General features: G+C 36.1%; 1 protein-coding gene and 1 pseudogene across 1 annotated transcript; one reads left to right on the top strand and one right to left on the bottom strand.

Moving 5' to 3' along the window:
• Positions 1-1,342: 1,342 nt before the first annotated feature.
• LOC125655519 (universal stress protein Slr1101-like) lies at positions 1,343-7,522 on the top strand. The gene is made up of 4 exons (XM_048885859.2): positions 1,343-1,617; positions 3,064-3,159; positions 5,197-5,303; positions 7,056-7,522. The coding sequence occupies exons 1-4, from the start codon at positions 1,536-1,538 to the stop codon at positions 7,248-7,250; spliced, it is 480 nt and encodes a 159-aa protein (XP_048741816.1). The 5' UTR covers positions 1,343-1,535; the 3' UTR covers positions 7,251-7,522.
• A 3,049-nt stretch (positions 7,523-10,571) lies between these two features.
• On the bottom strand, positions 10,572-14,078 carry LOC130046248 (uncharacterized; annotated as a pseudogene).
• Positions 14,079-19,531: the final 5,453 nt, after the last annotated feature.

Raw genomic sequence — 19,531 nt, forward strand, 5'->3', positions numbered from 1 at the left:
GTCAGCAAAAAGTTCGTTTCGGAAACTGTCATGACGTCACAAAGGGACCTAATTCGTAACTACATATATATCTAGGAACACAATCGGCTGTTTATTTCTGAGCCGTAGTACTACGTGAATAGAAATTAAGGTAGCTCACTGCACTAAAGCCTATACTCTTTATGACAGTACGTCACAAGATGGCGATTTCAATGTTTTGTGAAATTATTTGAATCGATCGCTTTGTTTGTCTATCATCGTAGCTCAGTGGTTAAAGCATTCGGCTGGTGAACCGCAGATCTCTAGATAGTTCAAATCAGCCAGTCTTTTGTTCATATGTGTTGAATTAATTTTTTTGAAAATTATATATTTATCCAAATTTGCATATTTTCTGCTTTTTTGGCATATATACTTATTATACATCATCCTATATATTTATTTATTTTTATTAATTCACTTCGTACTGATTTGAAAAACTATTTCAGGGTGTAGTGAGCAACCTTAAGTTCTTCTTGTTTTCGTGGATGATGCAGGATAATATCCTGGATCTCGAAGTGTTTGAAATATTTCATAACAACATTTCTCGACCTCAAAGATTATCCTGCAACACACACACAAAGGGGATCTTTACAAAACCAACCAATTAAGGACGTCCAAGTTGCGAGTCGAGCACCATCGCAGCCCTTTTTGTATAATATGTAGAGAGAGAGAGAGAGAGAGAGAGAGAGAGAGAGAGAGAGAGAGAGAGATTACAATGCTTAAAAATCTGGATTTTAAAAGCACAATACTGTAGCTGCGAATAAACATTGAATAAAAAAAAGGAAGGCATCTTACACAAATTTATTGTGAAATATGACAAACAACTATTGCAGGTCATTATGTTTAAAAACCTTTGCATCCCTAACATTCTAAATCCACCGAGACTGAAATATAATAAGTTCTTCAAAACATTGAAAAATCGTCATCAAATCAACGTTACTGCTTCAACGTTGTATCAACGTGGAAAAATCACGAGCTCACACAACATTGATTTGTTTCTGCAGTTGATGTTTGGACCATTATATCTCACTTAACCTCAACGCAGAAACAACACGATGTGCTCACTGGAATCTAGCCGGTATATTTTATAGAAAAGTTGGGAAATATTACACAATAAAATAACTCATTGAAAAAGATCTACGCAAATTCACGACCTGCGCAATGTATTCAATCTAGTCACACAAAAAATAAGGATGATACTTTTGCATTTCCAATTATCGCATAAAATTTATTCGATTTTAACCCCCCCCCCCAAAAAAAAAACCCCACATAAAATCAGATAATCAAAAAAATAATTCTGAAAATGTAAAATGTGCCCCACTGATCTAGATCCGCCTCTGTGTTTAATGTGCGTTTTATCGACCGGTGCCTGCGAGTGTGACGGTATACGAGGTCAAACTTCACCACGTGAGAATTTGTTTACTGTCGACAGATTTTATCTGTACCCATCTGAAAAGAAAATCGCCAGATTTGGGGTAGTATCGAGGTCATCCCGGAGCAGACGATAATCATCAAGAATGGCTGAAGAGGCACCCAAGACCGGAAAAACAGTGGTGATCGCCATAGACGGAAGCGAGCACGCGAAGAAGGCGTTTGAGTGTGAGTTTTTTTTTTTCGGTGTTTTTTTTTTCGTGTATTGATCTAATCTACGTAACTTTTTCCCCCGACACAAAGTCTGTTCATAGAAAATGTAACTATCTGGATACTAACTGTGTGTCATGAAATATAGTCTGTTGTAACACATGTAGGAGAGACGGACATTTTATATATTAAAGCATACATGTATACATTATTTAGCTTGCGAAAGTTTGAATAGCCTCACGAAACTTACATCGAGTGACATTTCAGAGATTACAATACAAGTCTAGAATTTATATATCTCACGTTTACTTGATGACAGATGCGATCTGAAACCACAAACTGTGACACGTGTAAATTGATAGCGGAATAATGTAGGTCAGAAAAAAAATAAAAATAAAATGAAAATGTTTAAACCAGAGGCATGTACGTGATATTTCAGAACACGCCAGGTATAATTTATTCCGTTTTACGTATACTATGTAAATATTTTTAACAGTCTTATTGCGCAGGGTCTGTAATAGGGCGCTGGGTATGTAATGTTTAGGATCCGTGGTATAATATGATACAGACACGCGATCGATGATTCTCCAATACACATCGGGGAAGGATACATCCCTATGAATATCACCGACTGTTTAAAATACCGGATATATGTGCACAATGATTTGCTTTGTTTTCGAGGACATTTGAATGAATAATTATTTTTAAAAAGCCTTTTATGTGCGTAAATTGAAGTACATTGATAGAAGAAGTCCCCCCTCACAAAATACAACTTGTATGTTTAACATAATGCATTCATTCTGATATGTTATTCTGACGAAAGAAGAAATCCAATTTGACATGATGTGGTAGAGGAAGCTTTCAGTCTTGCAGTATAACTCCATATTGATACGAACTTTCTGAAAAAATAGACAAAGTACGCATATAGACGATTCGCTGAAGATCATATCTTATTTTGTAAGAAATTAACCTGGAAACTAATTCAGCAGCGGATCCAGAAGAGGTTCCAGAGGTCGGAACCCTCCCCCTTTTCATAAAAAAATTTCCTTAAAAAGGTGTAAGAATTGTGCATTTCGCGAGTGGAACCCCCACCCCCTCTTTGAAAACCAAAATCAATAGTAGAATATCCCTTTCAAAACTTCCTGGATCCGTCTCTGACGTACTATACACATTTTCCTCCTCTGAATACTCGCGACATATGCTGTGTTTTGGCGCTAAAATGTCATAAATAAATACAACATAGTTGATAGTCATTCAAATGATAATTCTATAAACACAGTAATGTTTTCATTCTTCGCCCCTGAAAATCAAATGCTTTTACAAAAAAGTGGTCTATTTTATTATAGGTATGCTCTGGTATTTGTTTATCACAGCATAATGCAGCAACAACTGTAGCCCTCGAACTGAGTAAGAAATATGTGGTCACAAAATAGTGTATTCATTTCATCATTATGTTCTCAACAGGGTACAAGAACAATGTATACAAAGATACAGATAAAGTGGTTTTAGTCCATGCTGTGGAAATGCACGAAATCCTAAACTCTCAGCAGTGGTATGCCAGTAAGTATGAATGTCAAATCCTAAACTCTCACTAGCAGAATATTAGTATGTATAAATGTCAAATCCGAAACTCTCACTAGTAGAATATTAGTATGTATAAATGTCAAATCCTACACTCTCAGTAGTAGAATATTAGTATGTATAGATGTCAAATCCTACACTCTCACTAGTAGAATATTAGTATGTATAGATGTCAAATCCTAAACTCTCACTAGTAGAATATTAGTATGTATAAATGTCAAATCTTACACTCTCACTAGTAGAATATTAGTATGTATAAATGTCAAATCGTAAACTCTCACTAGCAGAATATTAGTATGTATAAATGTCAAATCCTACACTCTCACTAGTAGAATATTAGTATGTATAGATATCAAATCCTAAACTCTCACTAGTAGAATATTAGTATGTATAAATGTCAAATCTTACACTCTCACTAGTAGAATATTAGTAAGTATAAATGTCAAATCCGAAACTCTCACTAGTAGAATATTAGTATGTATAAATGTCAAATCCTACACTCTCACTAGTAGAATATTAGTATGTATAAATGTCAAATCCTACACTCTCACTAATAGAATATTAGTAAGTATAAATGTCAAATCCTACACTCTCACTAATAGAATATTAGTAAGTATAAATGTCAAATCCTACACTCTCACTAGTAGAATATTAGTATGTATAAATGTCTAATCTTACACTCTCACTAGTAGAATATTAGTAAGTATAAATGTCAAATCCTACACTCTCACTAGTAGAATATTAGTATGTATAAATGTCTAATCTTACACTCTCACTAGTAGAATATTAGTAAGTGTAAATGTCAAATCCGAAACTCTCACTAGTAGAATATTAGTATGTATAGATGTCAAATCCTACACTCTCACTAGGAGAATACTAGAAAATTTGACAATCTGATTGTTCTTGTCGTTTGTCAACTTGTATATAGATATAAAATGTCTTGATCTATCATAATTGCTCTTTGTTAAGACGCTACTAGTACTATCTTCACACATTAGGACACCCACCCCACCCCCCACCCCCGGAGGTATACTTTTCTCTCGTATATTACCAAAAATTAGGCCTCTGCATGTAAATTCTATGAGGGCAAATTCTGGACTCTCTATGGTACTTTGGCTACAGTGGCATGCTGCAAAGTTTCAGACATCGACTCTGTGGGTTATTCATACTTAACACAGACTATTTCTTTGACCTACATGTACAGTTTCTGCTGATAAATCTAAATGAAAATCTTGTGCTTTATCACAGTGAGAGAGAAAAAGAGAGAAAGCTTCATATGATGATATAGTATAGTAACTGCAGATATCATTCGGATTGGCTTCCCATTACGTTTTTTTTTTTCAAATAGATACCACGTGTTATTTATAGAAAGGCAATGCTTTGTTTTCTCTCCAGTGATCAGATGTCAATTTCCTGGGTTTGTATTTCGAATTCTGCTCCATAGTTCACGATGAAGATATAATTCTATTTGTAAAATCAGGGACCTATTAGTATATAGGTCCCTGGTAAAATATCTTGATTTCTGTATATATTTGTATTTTGTTTGTATATTATTAAGTACGTCCAATTCGGGGATTGTTTACCCGTAGAGACGTCTCCAGGTTTAGGGAAAGAGCTTGACCTGTGTATGACGCACACGTTCGCTGCGCAGTGAGCAACGCCTATAATGACTTCCGTTTCCGGAAGATTCATGGCTTTCATTTCCAATGTCAGGCGCTTAGCGAAGGATGCGGCGCCTGGATTAAGACTCGAACCTAGGACTTCCCCTTACGAAGCGAGCACTCTAACTACTAGGCTACCGCGATACTGTATACACGCATTTCTATGTTAGCTTCATTTTAATAACATATGAAGGACACCCCGATTGTGGTCAGTTTCGTTTTCTGTTTTAACAGACGGTGTATGCTTTATCTTTGATGTAGAGATTTACTGTGAGTTTTTCTATATGTTACCTAAATGTGAATTTGCTTGTGAGTACATGCACTTCTATTTTTTTTTTTTTTTATTTTTTTTTAGCTCCGTACAGCTTTGATAAGGACACCCTATTTGCGATACTGGAGAAAGAAAAGGAGAAGGTGACGGCAAAGCTGGAGCATTTTGCGCAGCTACTCAGAGAGTCCAAGGTAGGCAACTGCAATTCTGTGTAATGAAATCTAATGAAGCAATAAAATGTACAAACTCGTCTGAAATATGATAATCATATGACAGTGTATGTCTACTCAACTATGTGTACATATATACTAGGCTAACTTATCTGAAATTTGATTGTAGTATATAGCAGTATAAATATACTATAATCATAACATCACATCTACTCTGACAGAGTTTGTCTACTTCAGAGAGTCTGTAAATTTAAGTATAGGTATATACATTTGGACCGTTAGGCTTTTGCAACAGATCCAGAAGAGTACGTTTTACCCCATTTAACTTTTTTCAGGGGGACTAATGCATACCTGGTAGTATTTTACAATTGAAACTGTTTGAAAATAGACAAATATATGTAATTGTACCAATATGAAGGGCGAGGAGTGGGTTCAAGGCTCTCCCATGTGTCCGGGTTACATATGTGTGTGTGGGTATGAGGTCGGCTTTTCTCAGAGTTTAGTCCTTTTCTAATATGTAAAAGTTAGGGGTGATCTTCGTTCATGACATTTTGGCCACTGACGAGGCTAACTCTGCGTTAGAACAGGGAACAGTCTGTGAAATGTTAGGTCCTTGTTGCCGTCAAGTGTCGTCTGATAAGACACGGCGGATACAAAGAGAAATTTTATGCGGAATGTTTCTGTGCGTATGAAGTGACACGCTAGCATTATGCATTCAAACACGGATGGAACACTCAAAAACCACTATTGTTTGGTTTTGTCCTTTCAACACTTATGATTAGAAATCATTTAGGACATTGATTAAGCATCAATATTATACTTGTATATATATTAAGCGAACGCCAAGGAGATGCTTTTCATAATACATGTACATGCATGTCTGTAAACATACACGGCGTGCAAATTCCGCTTGATACATGCTCGTATATGTATCACGTGATGTTAATTTGTTAATTGATACATGCTCGTATATGTATCACGTGATGTTAATTTGTTAATTGATACATGCTCGTATATGTATCACGTGATGTTAATTTGTTAATTGATACATGGTCGTACATGTATATGTATCATGTGATGTTAATTTGTTAATTGATACATGCTCGTATATGTATCACGTGGTGTTAATTTGTTAATTGATACATGCTCGTATATGTATCATGTGATGTTAATTTGTTAATTGATACATGCTCGTATATGTATCACGTGATGTTAATTTGTTAATTGATACATGCTCGTATATGTATCACGTGATGTTAATTTGTTAATCGATACATGCTCGTATATGTATCATGTGATGTTAATTTGTTAATTGATACGTGCTCGTATATGTATCACGTGATGTTAATTTGTTAATTGATACATGCTCGTATATGTATCATGTGATGTTAATTTGTTAAGTCACAAGATACGTCTAGTTAGAGTTGGAGAGTGTTGGATGTTTAATTAAATGTTGTTTTAAACATCAATAGCTAGGTGTCTTGTATTCTAATGTTATGCGCATATAATATTCTTGTGATGTAATATAAGCTTTAGATATTATCCAACGAATCTGAATAACGTATATGTATACACATCATTTGCATGAACTGAACTAACTTATGCATTATCACATACTATTGACTTGGTTGTCAAAACATAAAAAGATAAATTTTTATTTATGAGGGCATAAATGATTTGCGAGCCACCTTTATCGGTTTATAGGACAAGTGACATACATACAAGATAAAGGAAAAAATATACCCTCTCTCTACTTATTTGATTTTCTTTCAGATAAACGGTACAGTGAAAAGTGTACATTCTGCCAGTCCCGGTGAAGGGATCTGCAAAATGGCGAAGGAGGTAAATGCTGACTTGGTTATCACCGGAACACGTGGTTTGGGGAGTGTTCGTCGTACATTGCTGGGTAGTGTTAGTGACTATATACTTCACCACGCCCACGTGCCCGTCATTGTGTGCCGACATTAACTTAGCATTTCCCCATGTCTCTTTTATAAGAAATTCCATTCCTAAACCATCTGCATGGTACAATCATGTTATTTGGTATAGATGACATGTGGTTTTTATATGTCGTATTTGTAACCAGGAATAGCGTGTTAGGTTATCAGTATGTATGTATATTTGTTTAATGTTACATTGGAATCTGTGCAGCAATATGTTGAGGTCCGGTTGAATTCTTTATTAAAAAAAAATTGATGCCACGAAATAGTATTATATAGTAATAAATACTTAAATGAATACTATGTGTTTGAATTTTTTCCCTTTTCCATCACGAATTTCTGCAATATAAATGTAATACTAATCGAAGTTCATGACCAAATAAGTGCATCGCAAATCCAAGCATCACCCTTGAAATTCCGTATCTTTATACCAGCAACATTGACCTCAGTTTCAAACGCATCTAATCACTCACGCTATCATGTAACCTACTACTTATCCTGTCTTATTCATCCACACACATCACATTACTATATCTCCTCCTATATATACACATCACGTTACTATATCTCATCCTATATACACACACCACGTTACTATATCTCATCCTATATACACACATCACGTTACTATATCTCATCCTATACACACATCACGTTACTATATCTCCTCCTATATATACACATCACGTTACTATATCTCATCCTATATACACACTTCACGTTACTATATCTCCTCCTATACACACACACCACGTTACTATATCTCATCCTATACACACACCACGTTACTATATCTCATCCTATATACACACATCACGTTACTATATCTCATCCTATATACACATCACGTTACTATATCTCATCCTATATACACACATCACGTTACTATATCTCATCCTATATACACATCACGTTACCATATCTCATCCTATATACACATCACGTTACTATATCTCATCCTATATACACATCACGTTACTATATCTCATCCTATACACACCCATCACGTTACTATATCTCATCCTATATATACACATCACGTTACTATATCTCATCCTATATATACACATCACGTTACTATGTATCATCCTATACACAAATCACGTTACTATATCTCATCCTATATACACACATCACGTTACTATATCTCATCCTATATACACACATCACGTTACTATATCTCATCCTATACACACACACCACGTTACTATATCTCATCCTATATACACATCACGTTACTATATCTCGTCCTATACACACACATCACGTTACTATATCTCATCCTATATACACACATCACGTCACTATATCTCATCCTATATACACACATCACATTACTATATCTCATCCTATATACACACATCACGTCACTATATCTCATCCTATATACACACATCACGTTACTATATATCATCCTATATATACACATCACGTTACTATATCTCATCCTATATACACATCACGTTACTATATCTCATCCTATATACACACATCACGTTACTATATCTCATCCTATATACACATCACGTTACTATATCTCGTCCTATACACACACATCACGTTACTATATCTCATCCTATATACACACATCACGTTACTATATCTCATCTTATATACACACATCACGTTACTATATCTCATCCTATACACACATCACGTTACTATATCTCATCCTATATACACACATCACGTTACTATATATCATCCTATACACACATCACAATACTATGCAAGGTGAAGATAACGAACAGTGATCAATCTCATAACTCCTACAAGCAATACAAAATAGATAGTTGGGCAAACACGGACCCCTAAACACACCAGAGGTGGGATCAGGTGCCTAGGAGGAGTAAGCATTCCCTGTTGACCGGTCACACCCGCCGTGAGCCCCATATCCTGATCAGGTAAACGGAGTTATCCGCAGTCAAAATCAGTGTGCCAAGAACGGCTTAACAATCCGTATGAAACACGTCAGACAGCATTTGATCCAATGCGAGGTTGTATTGACGAACTAGATCGTTATAACGACCATCGAATTTGCGAAATGCTGACTTCAATCGAGACTGTTGAAATCCCTGTACCATCAACTTGTTTGTCAGTAGCTTACCTCGATTTAAAAACTGACTATACCCAGAACAAGCTCTTGCATATCGAATCAGTTGAGATATATAAACACCATATGCAGGTGATAATGGAATATTGCTACATAAATGTGGGAAGTTGACGATGGAGAAGCTGAAATCATCCCGTTTGTCATACAGTTGAGTTGTCAGTTTGCCGTTAATGTCTACTTTCAATAAAATATCTAAGTATGAAGCAGAAGTGGACGACTCTGTGGTGTCCTTTATTTCGAGCTCACAGGGATATATCAAATCGATATATGAATGAAAGCTATCATTGTTAATAGACAAAACGTCATCGATATATCTAAAAGTCGAACTGAAGGTCACAGCGAGAGATTTTCTCTTCTCATGTAGAAGTTTTTGAATAAATTCTGCTTCATATGAATATAAAAACAGGTCAGCTAACAAAGGAGCACAATTCGTGCCCATGGGAATTCCAACAGACTGTTGGAAGACCTGATCACCAAAGACCACGAAGATATTGTCAATGAGGAACTCTAGCATATTTTTTATTTCAACTTCAGAGTACTTGTGCGTGGAATCAGAGTGGTGTTTAACAAGTATGTTTTTGAATGACTGGTCACTAGATATGAATATTTCCGTTTTTGTTGAATAAGCAACTGTCTATGATGTCAAAAAGTCTTGTCTTTAATTTATCGTGAGGAATGGACGTGTATAGTGTTGAAAAATCATAGGTTTTAATGCTATTGATGCGTCTTATATACACACATCATGTTACTATATCTCATCCTATATACACATCACGTTACTACATCTCGTCTTATATACACATCACGTTACTATATCTCGTCCTATATACACACATCACGTTACTATATCTCATCTTATATACACACATCACGTTACTATATCTCATCCTATACACACATCACGTTACTATATCTCATCCTATACACACACATCACGTTACTATATCTCATCCTATACACACACATCACTATACTATATCTCATCCTATATACACACATCACGTTACCATATCTCGTCTTATGTACACATCACTATACTATATCTCATCCTATATACACATCACGTTGCTATATCTCATCCTATACACACATCACGTTACTATGTATCATCCTATATACACTCATCACGTTAATATATCTCGTCCTATATACACACATCACGTTACTATATCTCATCCTATCTATTTTGTATTGCTTGTAGAAGTTATGAGATTGATCACTGTTCGTTATCTTCACCTTGCATACACACATCACGTTACTATATCTCGTGTTATACACACATCACATTACTATATCTCATCCTATATACACATCACGTTACTATGCCTCGTCCTATACACACAATGCATTACTATATCTCGTTCTACACACTTTCACCGATGCGCCTTCGATCTTGTTGGTTTTAGCTTTAGTGTATATCAGTGGGAATAAGAAATCATTGTATAATGCATAAGCACTTTTAATAAGCATGTTCATTGTATATGATAAATCGTTTTTTTATTACCTAAATCATCGAAAAAAGTCATCACAAACACAACTCTTTATTACCAAACAAAATAAACCGGAAGATGGCCCCTCCTGTTGCGTTTAGCGTCTTAATGCTGGAAAAATTCATGTTTTTCAGTTGCTTCATACGCCCTGGTTTGTATATATGAAATGCATAGCTATATGACCATTTGTAATTCCGGTCAAATAAAACACTATAATGGGGATAAAAGACACAGTAATGTCTGTAAACATGGATACTATCGGGGTGTTGTTCTGCAAGTTTTGTTGCCATGATAACGGAATTCTCTCCCCAACCATTCGGATTGTACGAGGAATAGCTGGTTATCCATTTATTTATGAATGTCGCATTTCTCCGAGCTAGAATGAGGGCACTACCCAAAAAGGCATCCGCTGCCATCCCCATCGTGCACGCGCTGTTTCTAAGACTGTCCAGGGATCTGAGGATAATTTGATCTGTGTCGCTGTATATCCCTCCATACTCTGGAAAAAAGATGTTAATTTGAAAACACAGCCATTCTAGAGAGGCGTGAACGTATTCTTGAAACCGGAAGAAGCTATGGAGGACCTACCCACCTTTGAGAATCTGAAGTCTTACAATATCAGCCTTATGTTGTACATGTATGATCTTCTTCCCGGATATCTCCGAGGGAGGGTCCATTTTAACTTGTACGATGTTTGTCACGGAGAACAGCAAGATATCCCACCAGACGCCCTTCGGTACACTGTCGTAATACACAAAAATCAAACATGGCTTCTGGTTTTTATATGCACTATAAATGGCAACAAAGTACATAAACTTGAAATCCTGCTGCCCAAACCATATATAATGAAGAATATTCGGAACCACAAATCCTTTTGAACATAAGTTATCAATTATCTTTTTCAGGCATTTGTCAGGAAACTCAAAAACGGGAAATGATATATTAGAATTTGCGTTTTTTATCAAAGAGACATCATCTTTGGAGCATCTTGGTATCAGATATGGTCGTCCCTTTCCTGCACTGTGGAGTGGGAAATTTGTTGAATTTATATGTAAGCAAGAGACGGTGGAATTGAAGCTCCAGTCTTTGCCACCAATTGGCAACATACCTGAACATAAGAAAATAAGATGAGAGATGCATTCATTATACATGTAATTAATTAATTAATATAGATAATTAATAAATGTAACAATAACTTACCTACAATTAGATGAAGAATTATACCTATATATAATTATAGGTTCATTTTGTACAGTGTGTATGTGACTTGTGTTATCCTGGTGAGGTTTGCAACCAGAATTATATACCTCACATCGGGTGTGCCGGTCGACAGGGGATGTTTACTCCTCCTTGGCACCTGATCCCACCTCTGGTGTGTCCAAGGGTCCGTCTTTGCCCAACTATCTATTTTGCATTGCTTATGGGATTTATGAGATTAATCACTGTTCGTTACCTTCACCTTTCATATACGTTTTGTGCGGTTATGTTGCAAACTAAAGGCATACAAATGAATTACTGTTCGTTATCTTCACATTTCATGAATACAGCGCATGATGTTATTATATTAACGGTAAAATCTATCGTTTTCAATTTACCTGAAAAATATATAGAAATGACAAATTGGAACATTGCAAATTCGGACAAGTATGACTTAGTCGTAGTGTGTTACAGTAACGGTAGGTTAATCTTCTGTTAAAATATTTATTTTGCAACAAACCCCCATCAAACCTATATAATTCTGGTTCCAAATATCGTTTAGAGGATGAAAATTATAAAATTATTCTTGTGAACCCCGTATTATACAAAACAAACATATATGTTTTCATTAATTTAGTATCACAGTTTCCGTACAGTACCGGAAGCTACATGTTCATTGTACACTTGGAACACTGATTTTCACTACGGATAACTCGGTTTACCTGATTAAGATATAGGGCTCATGACGGGTGTGACCGGTCGACAGGCGGATGCTTATTCCTCCTAGGCTACTGATCCCACCTCTGGTGTATCCAGGGGTCTGGGTTTGTTCAAGTCTCTTTTTGTATTGCTTTTAGGAGTTATGAAATTGATATCTTTTCGTTATCTTCGCCTTTATAGGAGTTAAGAGATTGATCACTGTTCATTATCTTCACATTTCATTAACAGATTCATAAACTAATTGATTTGTAGTTTCATTGTTATTCTGAATATTAAAAACTCGATATGATATCATATCATATTCCTCTAAATAAATTGCTAACTCAGTAAGATTTAATTACAATTTGCAACTCGATATTTACAGTAATATTACATATCCACAAAGATTGCTTACTCGATATGATATAATATTACAGACGTTTAAAAGCTGGCTTACTTGATATAGTATACCTTCAAAAGGGTCGACATAAGTCTCCAGAGACGTATCGTTATGCTTTTTAAGAATAATAGAGCTGTTTCAATATCACATGATTCTTCTGCATGTCCCATACCACGTGCTCTCAGTTTCATAAGTAATTCTATCTTTTCTTTCCGTAAAAACTTCACATGATCATTAATCTCTAATGTAGGACTAGGGCTCTGTTCACTGAATGGAGTCGTGGCAAAGCTGTTCCGTTTATTGCTCAAAGTAGGCTTAAGGTTCTGTTCTCTGTACATGATGGGACTAATGTTCTGTTGTTTGTACATGATGGGACTAATGCTTCGATTTCTGTTTGGAATAGGACGAGAACTACTCCGCTCATTGTACAAAATAGGATCAAGACTCCGTTCCTTGTAAGTTTGACTGGGTAGAAAAATCACGTGTCTTATGGATGGATAGGTATTCACCAACAGTTCCAGCTTCAATATAATCATCAAAGTGATGAGGCATCCTAATAGGAAGCAGAATCTGAAAATACAGTCATGACATAATTCATTGTTTGAAGCATTATCAACTCTCATTTGATTATATTGGAATGTTGATATCTATGTCATGTGGATATCTATGTCATGTTGATATCTATGTCATGTTGATATCTATGTCACGTTGATATCTATGTCATGTGGATATCTATGTCATGTGGATATCTATGTCATGTGGATATCTATGTCATGTGGATATCTACGTCATGGGGTGGGGTGTATTTGCTTTGTTACACTCAGCCACTGGGATAATAATGGAATTTGTTTGGTATATGTCTCGCTAGGACTGTTACATTAATCCATGATTTCTATTACCTGATTTCCAAAATCCTTCGTGTCATTTCAGTGAGTCATGAAGTGATGACAATCTATCGAACAAAATATAGTTAGTAATTCGCATTCTAATAATGTTGGACATACATCAACACACTTGAATACATCACACGATATTGTAATAAATATCACAAGATCTTCACTAAATATTGGATACACACCAGCATTATCAAACACTTTTACTTTCGGTCATCGCAGGCAAAAACAGTGGGTTTTTTATTGTTTGTTTTATGTCCCGTCGAGAATCTCTCACTCATATTGAAACGCCACCAGTTGTAGTTGAAATACCTCATGCTTAGCGCTTATGGCCATAGCAGTGGCGGTTCTTTAATATGCCAACGCCTGTCGCGACACAGGACACCGATTTTAAGGCCATATTCGAAGGATCCGTGGTCCTCACTTTTAAATGCTGGGTATTTGGCGAAGGACCAATGACTACATATGTTTACGTCTCAGGTTTCACGCGGCCAAAACACGAGCGAGGATCAAACTCACAACCTCCACGTTACAAAGGGAACGCTCTACTACTGAGCTACGACGACCAGTAACTACGGTGTTACCCTCCATACAATGCAAATAGTCGAGTAGGCAAATGAAGAAATAAATAGTCAAATAACTAGTGAAATTGAAGATAACGAATAGTGACCAATTTCATAAATCTTATAAAAAATACGAATTCGAGAGTGGGGCAAACACGGACCCCTGGGCATACAAGAGGTGGGATTAGGTGTCCAGGAGGAGTAAGAATCCCCTGTTAACCGGTAACGCCCAATATGAACCTTATATCTTTATCAGACAAAGGGAGTAATCGGAAGTCAAATTCATCATGTAAAGAATGGCCTAACAATTTGTATGAAAACTGCCAGACAACATTCGACCTAAAGACATCTTGTGTTTGCAATTAGATCATTATAACTAGATTGTTATAACGACAATAGAACTTGTAAAATGCTGTCTTTAAACAATTTTTTTTAACCGTTTGTGTAACATCAACTCACTTGTCAGTAGCCTACCTCGTTTTAAAAATTGATCATACACGTAACATGTTCTCGCGTATTTAATCAGTTGAGATATATAAACACCACATGCATAATAGAATATTGCTTAATAAATATGGAAATCTGACGATGGAGAAGCTGACGCCATTCTGCTTGTCATCAAATTGGTTTGTAAGTATGACGTTAACTTCTATCTTCAGTAAAATATCGAAATAAGGTGCAGAGGTGGAATACTTTGTGATGGCTTTTATTTCGAGTTCACTGGGATATATCGATATGAGATATAACTGAAAGTGAGTTTTGATAATATGTAAAACGCCTTCGATGTATTTAAATTTGAAGGATTCTAAAAGAGAATATTTAAGGGATCTTATTCCAAATCTCGACTAAAACAACTCACGTCACAGGTGGGTTTGGTAAGCAAAGTAAACCTCTCTCCATTTCATCTCAGACATACTCGAGTGGTGACAAATCGGGGTGAAACAGCTGCCTAAGGCAAGTCATGTACATCAAGATTCTGTTGAATATGAAAATCCTTGACTACACGCGCGATGCGTGATCTTACGTTGTCTTGTTACAACGAGATGTGATTTCCTTGTCTCTGTATGTAAAACTTATACGGTACCAATTTTGATGCACCAGATGCGCATTTCGACAAATAATGTCTCTTCAGTGATGCTCAACCGAAATGTTTGAAATCCGAAATAACTATGAAGTTTTAGATGAAAGGGATTACATGGCGATGAATAATTTCATCGCGATAGCGATACCAATTAGATTGACATTGATAATCGGCAAAAGAGTCTTTCCATAAGCAGCGATTTCACCCAAAACGATACCTCCTACAAATTGCACGAAGACGATGATGCACTTCTATCTAGGTGAAATCTGAATTCGCCAGTGAAGAAAATGTTCACCAGCTCCTGAATTCTGAATCGTAGGAATTTTAAATAGAAATAAACCGAAACGGGAACATGATTGCATAAATCTCCTCTACGACTTTCTGAGTCAATAACTAAAAGTTTTGAAATTCGGATACAAGGGGGGGGGGGGAGGGGGGGCGATACTTAATATTTTGCTGGTAAAAATTCAACACAATTTGGAAAGTAGTTTATCAAGAATTCTTCTATTAGGTTTGATGCGGCCAAGAACCTCCCAGTTACGAAGCGAACGCTCTACCACTGAACTACAGCGACCGGTGTTGTATAGCACGCAAAACAACAAACAAACAAAATTATATTTTGACTCAAGCGTTATTATCAGCGTGTTTTTTATTTTTAATTTAATTCCTATTGTCATGTTTATATTACATAGATACGTCAGAATTCCTTGTATCGCAAACTCTGTAACAAATGCGCTATAAATATTTCATTCGCTCCATGATGTGAGCCACACGCTTTCTCAAAGATGTTTGATAAATTCATGTACTTACCAATCTATTCACAGGATGACACACACACAAAAAACAACAACAAAATAAATACAACAAACGAAACGTGGAAAGAAAACCAGAGTGCAGAAAATAATGTGATTATGGCTGTATTTGCCGGGGCTGAAATCCCGGTGTATCGGAAACCTTACTTGTAAAACTAGCCCTCAATGTAAACCAGTGCCTTGCTGCGGAAAAGAGGAAGCATATCATGTTCTATCATAGCTTTGTGGGAAAGTTTACATGTGCATGTACGATGAACAATTGTAATTTAGATACTCTGTAGCTTAAGACGGGATCAAGGGGGATACAGGCTTCATTTGTTTTGTTTTTTATTAAAATGATAGATTAAACTTGTTTAATGATTCCGTCACTTTGTGTAATGTTGTAGTGCTATCATTAGGTGCTCCATTGTGGTGTAGTTGATCTAAGTTGTGTGTTCTGGTGTTGGATAGGAGCGTTCCCCCTATAGTATCCCCCGGAAAATTAGCTAGGAGTAAGGCTTCTATACATGTATAAGAGATTTCCCCATAGCAGGGTTACCCACTGACGTTTTTTGTTTTGTTTTAATTTTAGAAGCAAATTATAAAAAGTCAGTCGGGCTTTGTGTAACAAATATTGATATAGCTGCAGAACTGTAGTTCTCTGGAAAAAATAATGGGTCAGATCAGAGAGCTTCAGATCCACACCTTATAAAACATCTTCGATTTACGGCGCAAAAAATGCGCACGGTCGAAGCCTTATATCATTGTATTCTTACATCGCCGTCTCATAAATTTAATTAAATTTTTTTTTAATGTTTCCTACTATACTTGCATCCAAACATACCTTAGAATGTTCATTAAATAACCATGCAGGCCGAAAACTCATCACTTCAAATACTTTCGTTAATTGACGTAGCCATAGTAGGTAGACAAACCTTTTTATATGTTAATGAATATAAGAAAGAAATACAATGAATTCATATATTAACAGTTAACAAGAACGGAACTACGATTAATTTACAATACATGAACACAGTGTTAAAAAAATTAGCATTTTTTTTTTTCATTATTTAAGTAGGACAATAATAACCGCTTACTTTTGGTTGATGGAAAAAGAGCGACGCATGGTAAAAGTTAGACGTAACGGCCGCCATGCTGCCGTCTAAATTTTGTTACTCGCCGTATAAAGAAATTTAGACGCCAGTCATGTAACGCGTTTCGTTCAATAAATTAGCGTCATTCTAGTCAATGGCGGATCCAGGAATTTCATAACGGGGGGGGGGGGGGGGGAGGGGGCGCAGTAGAAGGCTGGGGTTGCCTTGAAGCTTTGCACTGATGGGGGTGCAGGGGGGCGAAGCCCCCGGAAGCTAACGAAATTGTGCTAATAAGAGAGTGGGTTCTTTTTCATTTAGATAATGAACATATAACGTCTACATACGTATATTTTGCTCTTTTGTGCGCGTTTGTAATTGGTATAAAAAAAAAATTCAAACGGGTGGGGGGGGGGGGCGTGCTAGTCCAAGGCAAAACAAATATATATATATATATCGACTAGTTTCTTCAATTCTTCAGGGGTATATGAATATGGTTTAGTTACACAAATACACAATAATTGTAAGGTGATATCGAACAGCGCCAATGCATTGTTACGCTTTAACAAACTCCCCGTTGAGGCCTCATTACGTATAGACCTCTTCTATGTACTGTAATTTCCCTCCATTATATTTTCATTCGAAACAAGCGTCTATATACGTTTTAAGCGCACACGTAACCACCTTTAGAACGGTCGCGCCACCTAACGAGTAATGTAAGAAATGTTTCCTCGAAATCCCACATACCACGCCAATTAACGTTAGAAACGTTATTCACGAGTCAGGAACGTTATCACACATTCAGCGAACCCGACGACATTTTAGTGAATTTTGTAGACTGATTGTTTGAAAGCAAACAAAAATTTAGAATTAAAATACAAACAAGCCGGTTCTATACAAAACAACGCTCAGGAGAGAAAATGCTTATATAGTTATACATCGCGAAGTCGTAAACTCTCCATACACATTGCGTTACGACACACAGTTGTTTAGTAATGCCCGTAAGATTTCTGCAAATATTACAGATTATGATGTTAAATCGTGTTGCCAACTTTCAATGCCTATCTCTATTGTGGGCCATTTCTTTTGTGTGATTTCTGATCATTAATGACAGGTAGAAATATCGAATCTCCTATTCAACAAAATGCAAATTTTTGTGTGCTACATGTACTGACAGTCACATATTTTTGTTATGTTTTCCTTAGCCTATAATTTATTTAAACCTGAAAGAATAAGATCGATGTCGTCATGATCTAAATAAAATATATGCATAATCTAAAGCTATATGACATTGTAACCCCCATTGCAAATTTTTTATATTTATTTACACGACAAAAATCGCTTTCGAGGTCCTCTGAATCCATAATAAATGTGCATATACATGTACATGTACAATGTATGTGCATATCTCTGTTATGTCTAATGATTTCAGGGTGTTCAATTTAGATCATACGCTGACAGAGTTGCCACATATTTAGGCCCTATCTCTAGGTGCTGGACGTTTGTGTTACTGTATACGTGTACAGTATCACGGGTGTTGTTAATGTAATTTTCTTTTATCTAAAACACTTTTCTGGCCGGACATGACCTTCACCGATGTTTTTATCAAAACGTCTCGGAATGTATGCGGTAGTTACATGTCGTTAACACTCACATGGCATGGCTATATCGTATGACGTATTGTTAAAAACTACCAGGAACTAAAACTTACCAAGGGGGCGAGGAATGAAGAATTCGGGTGTTTTAAAATATTCGAATTTCCCAAAATTTGTAACTTGAGCATAGGTTAGCATTCTCTAAATGAGCGTTTAAATATAAAAATCATTCTGATCTACATCACTTTGTTCCAACTAGATCTGACGACATAATTTTATTTTTTCATCTATTGTGATGTCATGTCAGTGTTCATGTGACGTAGGCTATGGATTTAGTTACAAACTTCCACCAGAGTTCGATTACTTACAAACCAAACTCTTCCAGCTAGGCATTAT

This window comes from Ostrea edulis, chromosome 7 (assembly GCF_947568905.1).
Source record: "Ostrea edulis chromosome 7, xbOstEdul1.1, whole genome shotgun sequence".
NCBI classification, from domain to species: Eukaryota; Metazoa; Mollusca; class Bivalvia; order Ostreida; family Ostreidae; genus Ostrea; species Ostrea edulis.

Bases quoted from the DNA above. Each gene is read 5' to 3' on its own strand.
- LOC125655519 (XM_048885859.2), top strand. From the start codon at position 1,536: ATGGCTGAAGAGGCACCCAAGACCGGAAAAACAGTGGTGATCGCCATA. The intron at 3,160-5,196 runs GTAAGTATGAAT...ATTTTTTTTTAG, and splicing joins CTCTCAGCAGTGGTATGCCA to CTCCGTACAGCTTTGATAAG. The intron at 5,304-7,055 runs GTAGGCAACTGC...ATTTTCTTTCAG, and splicing joins AGCTACTCAGAGAGTCCAAG to ATAAACGGTACAGTGAAAAG.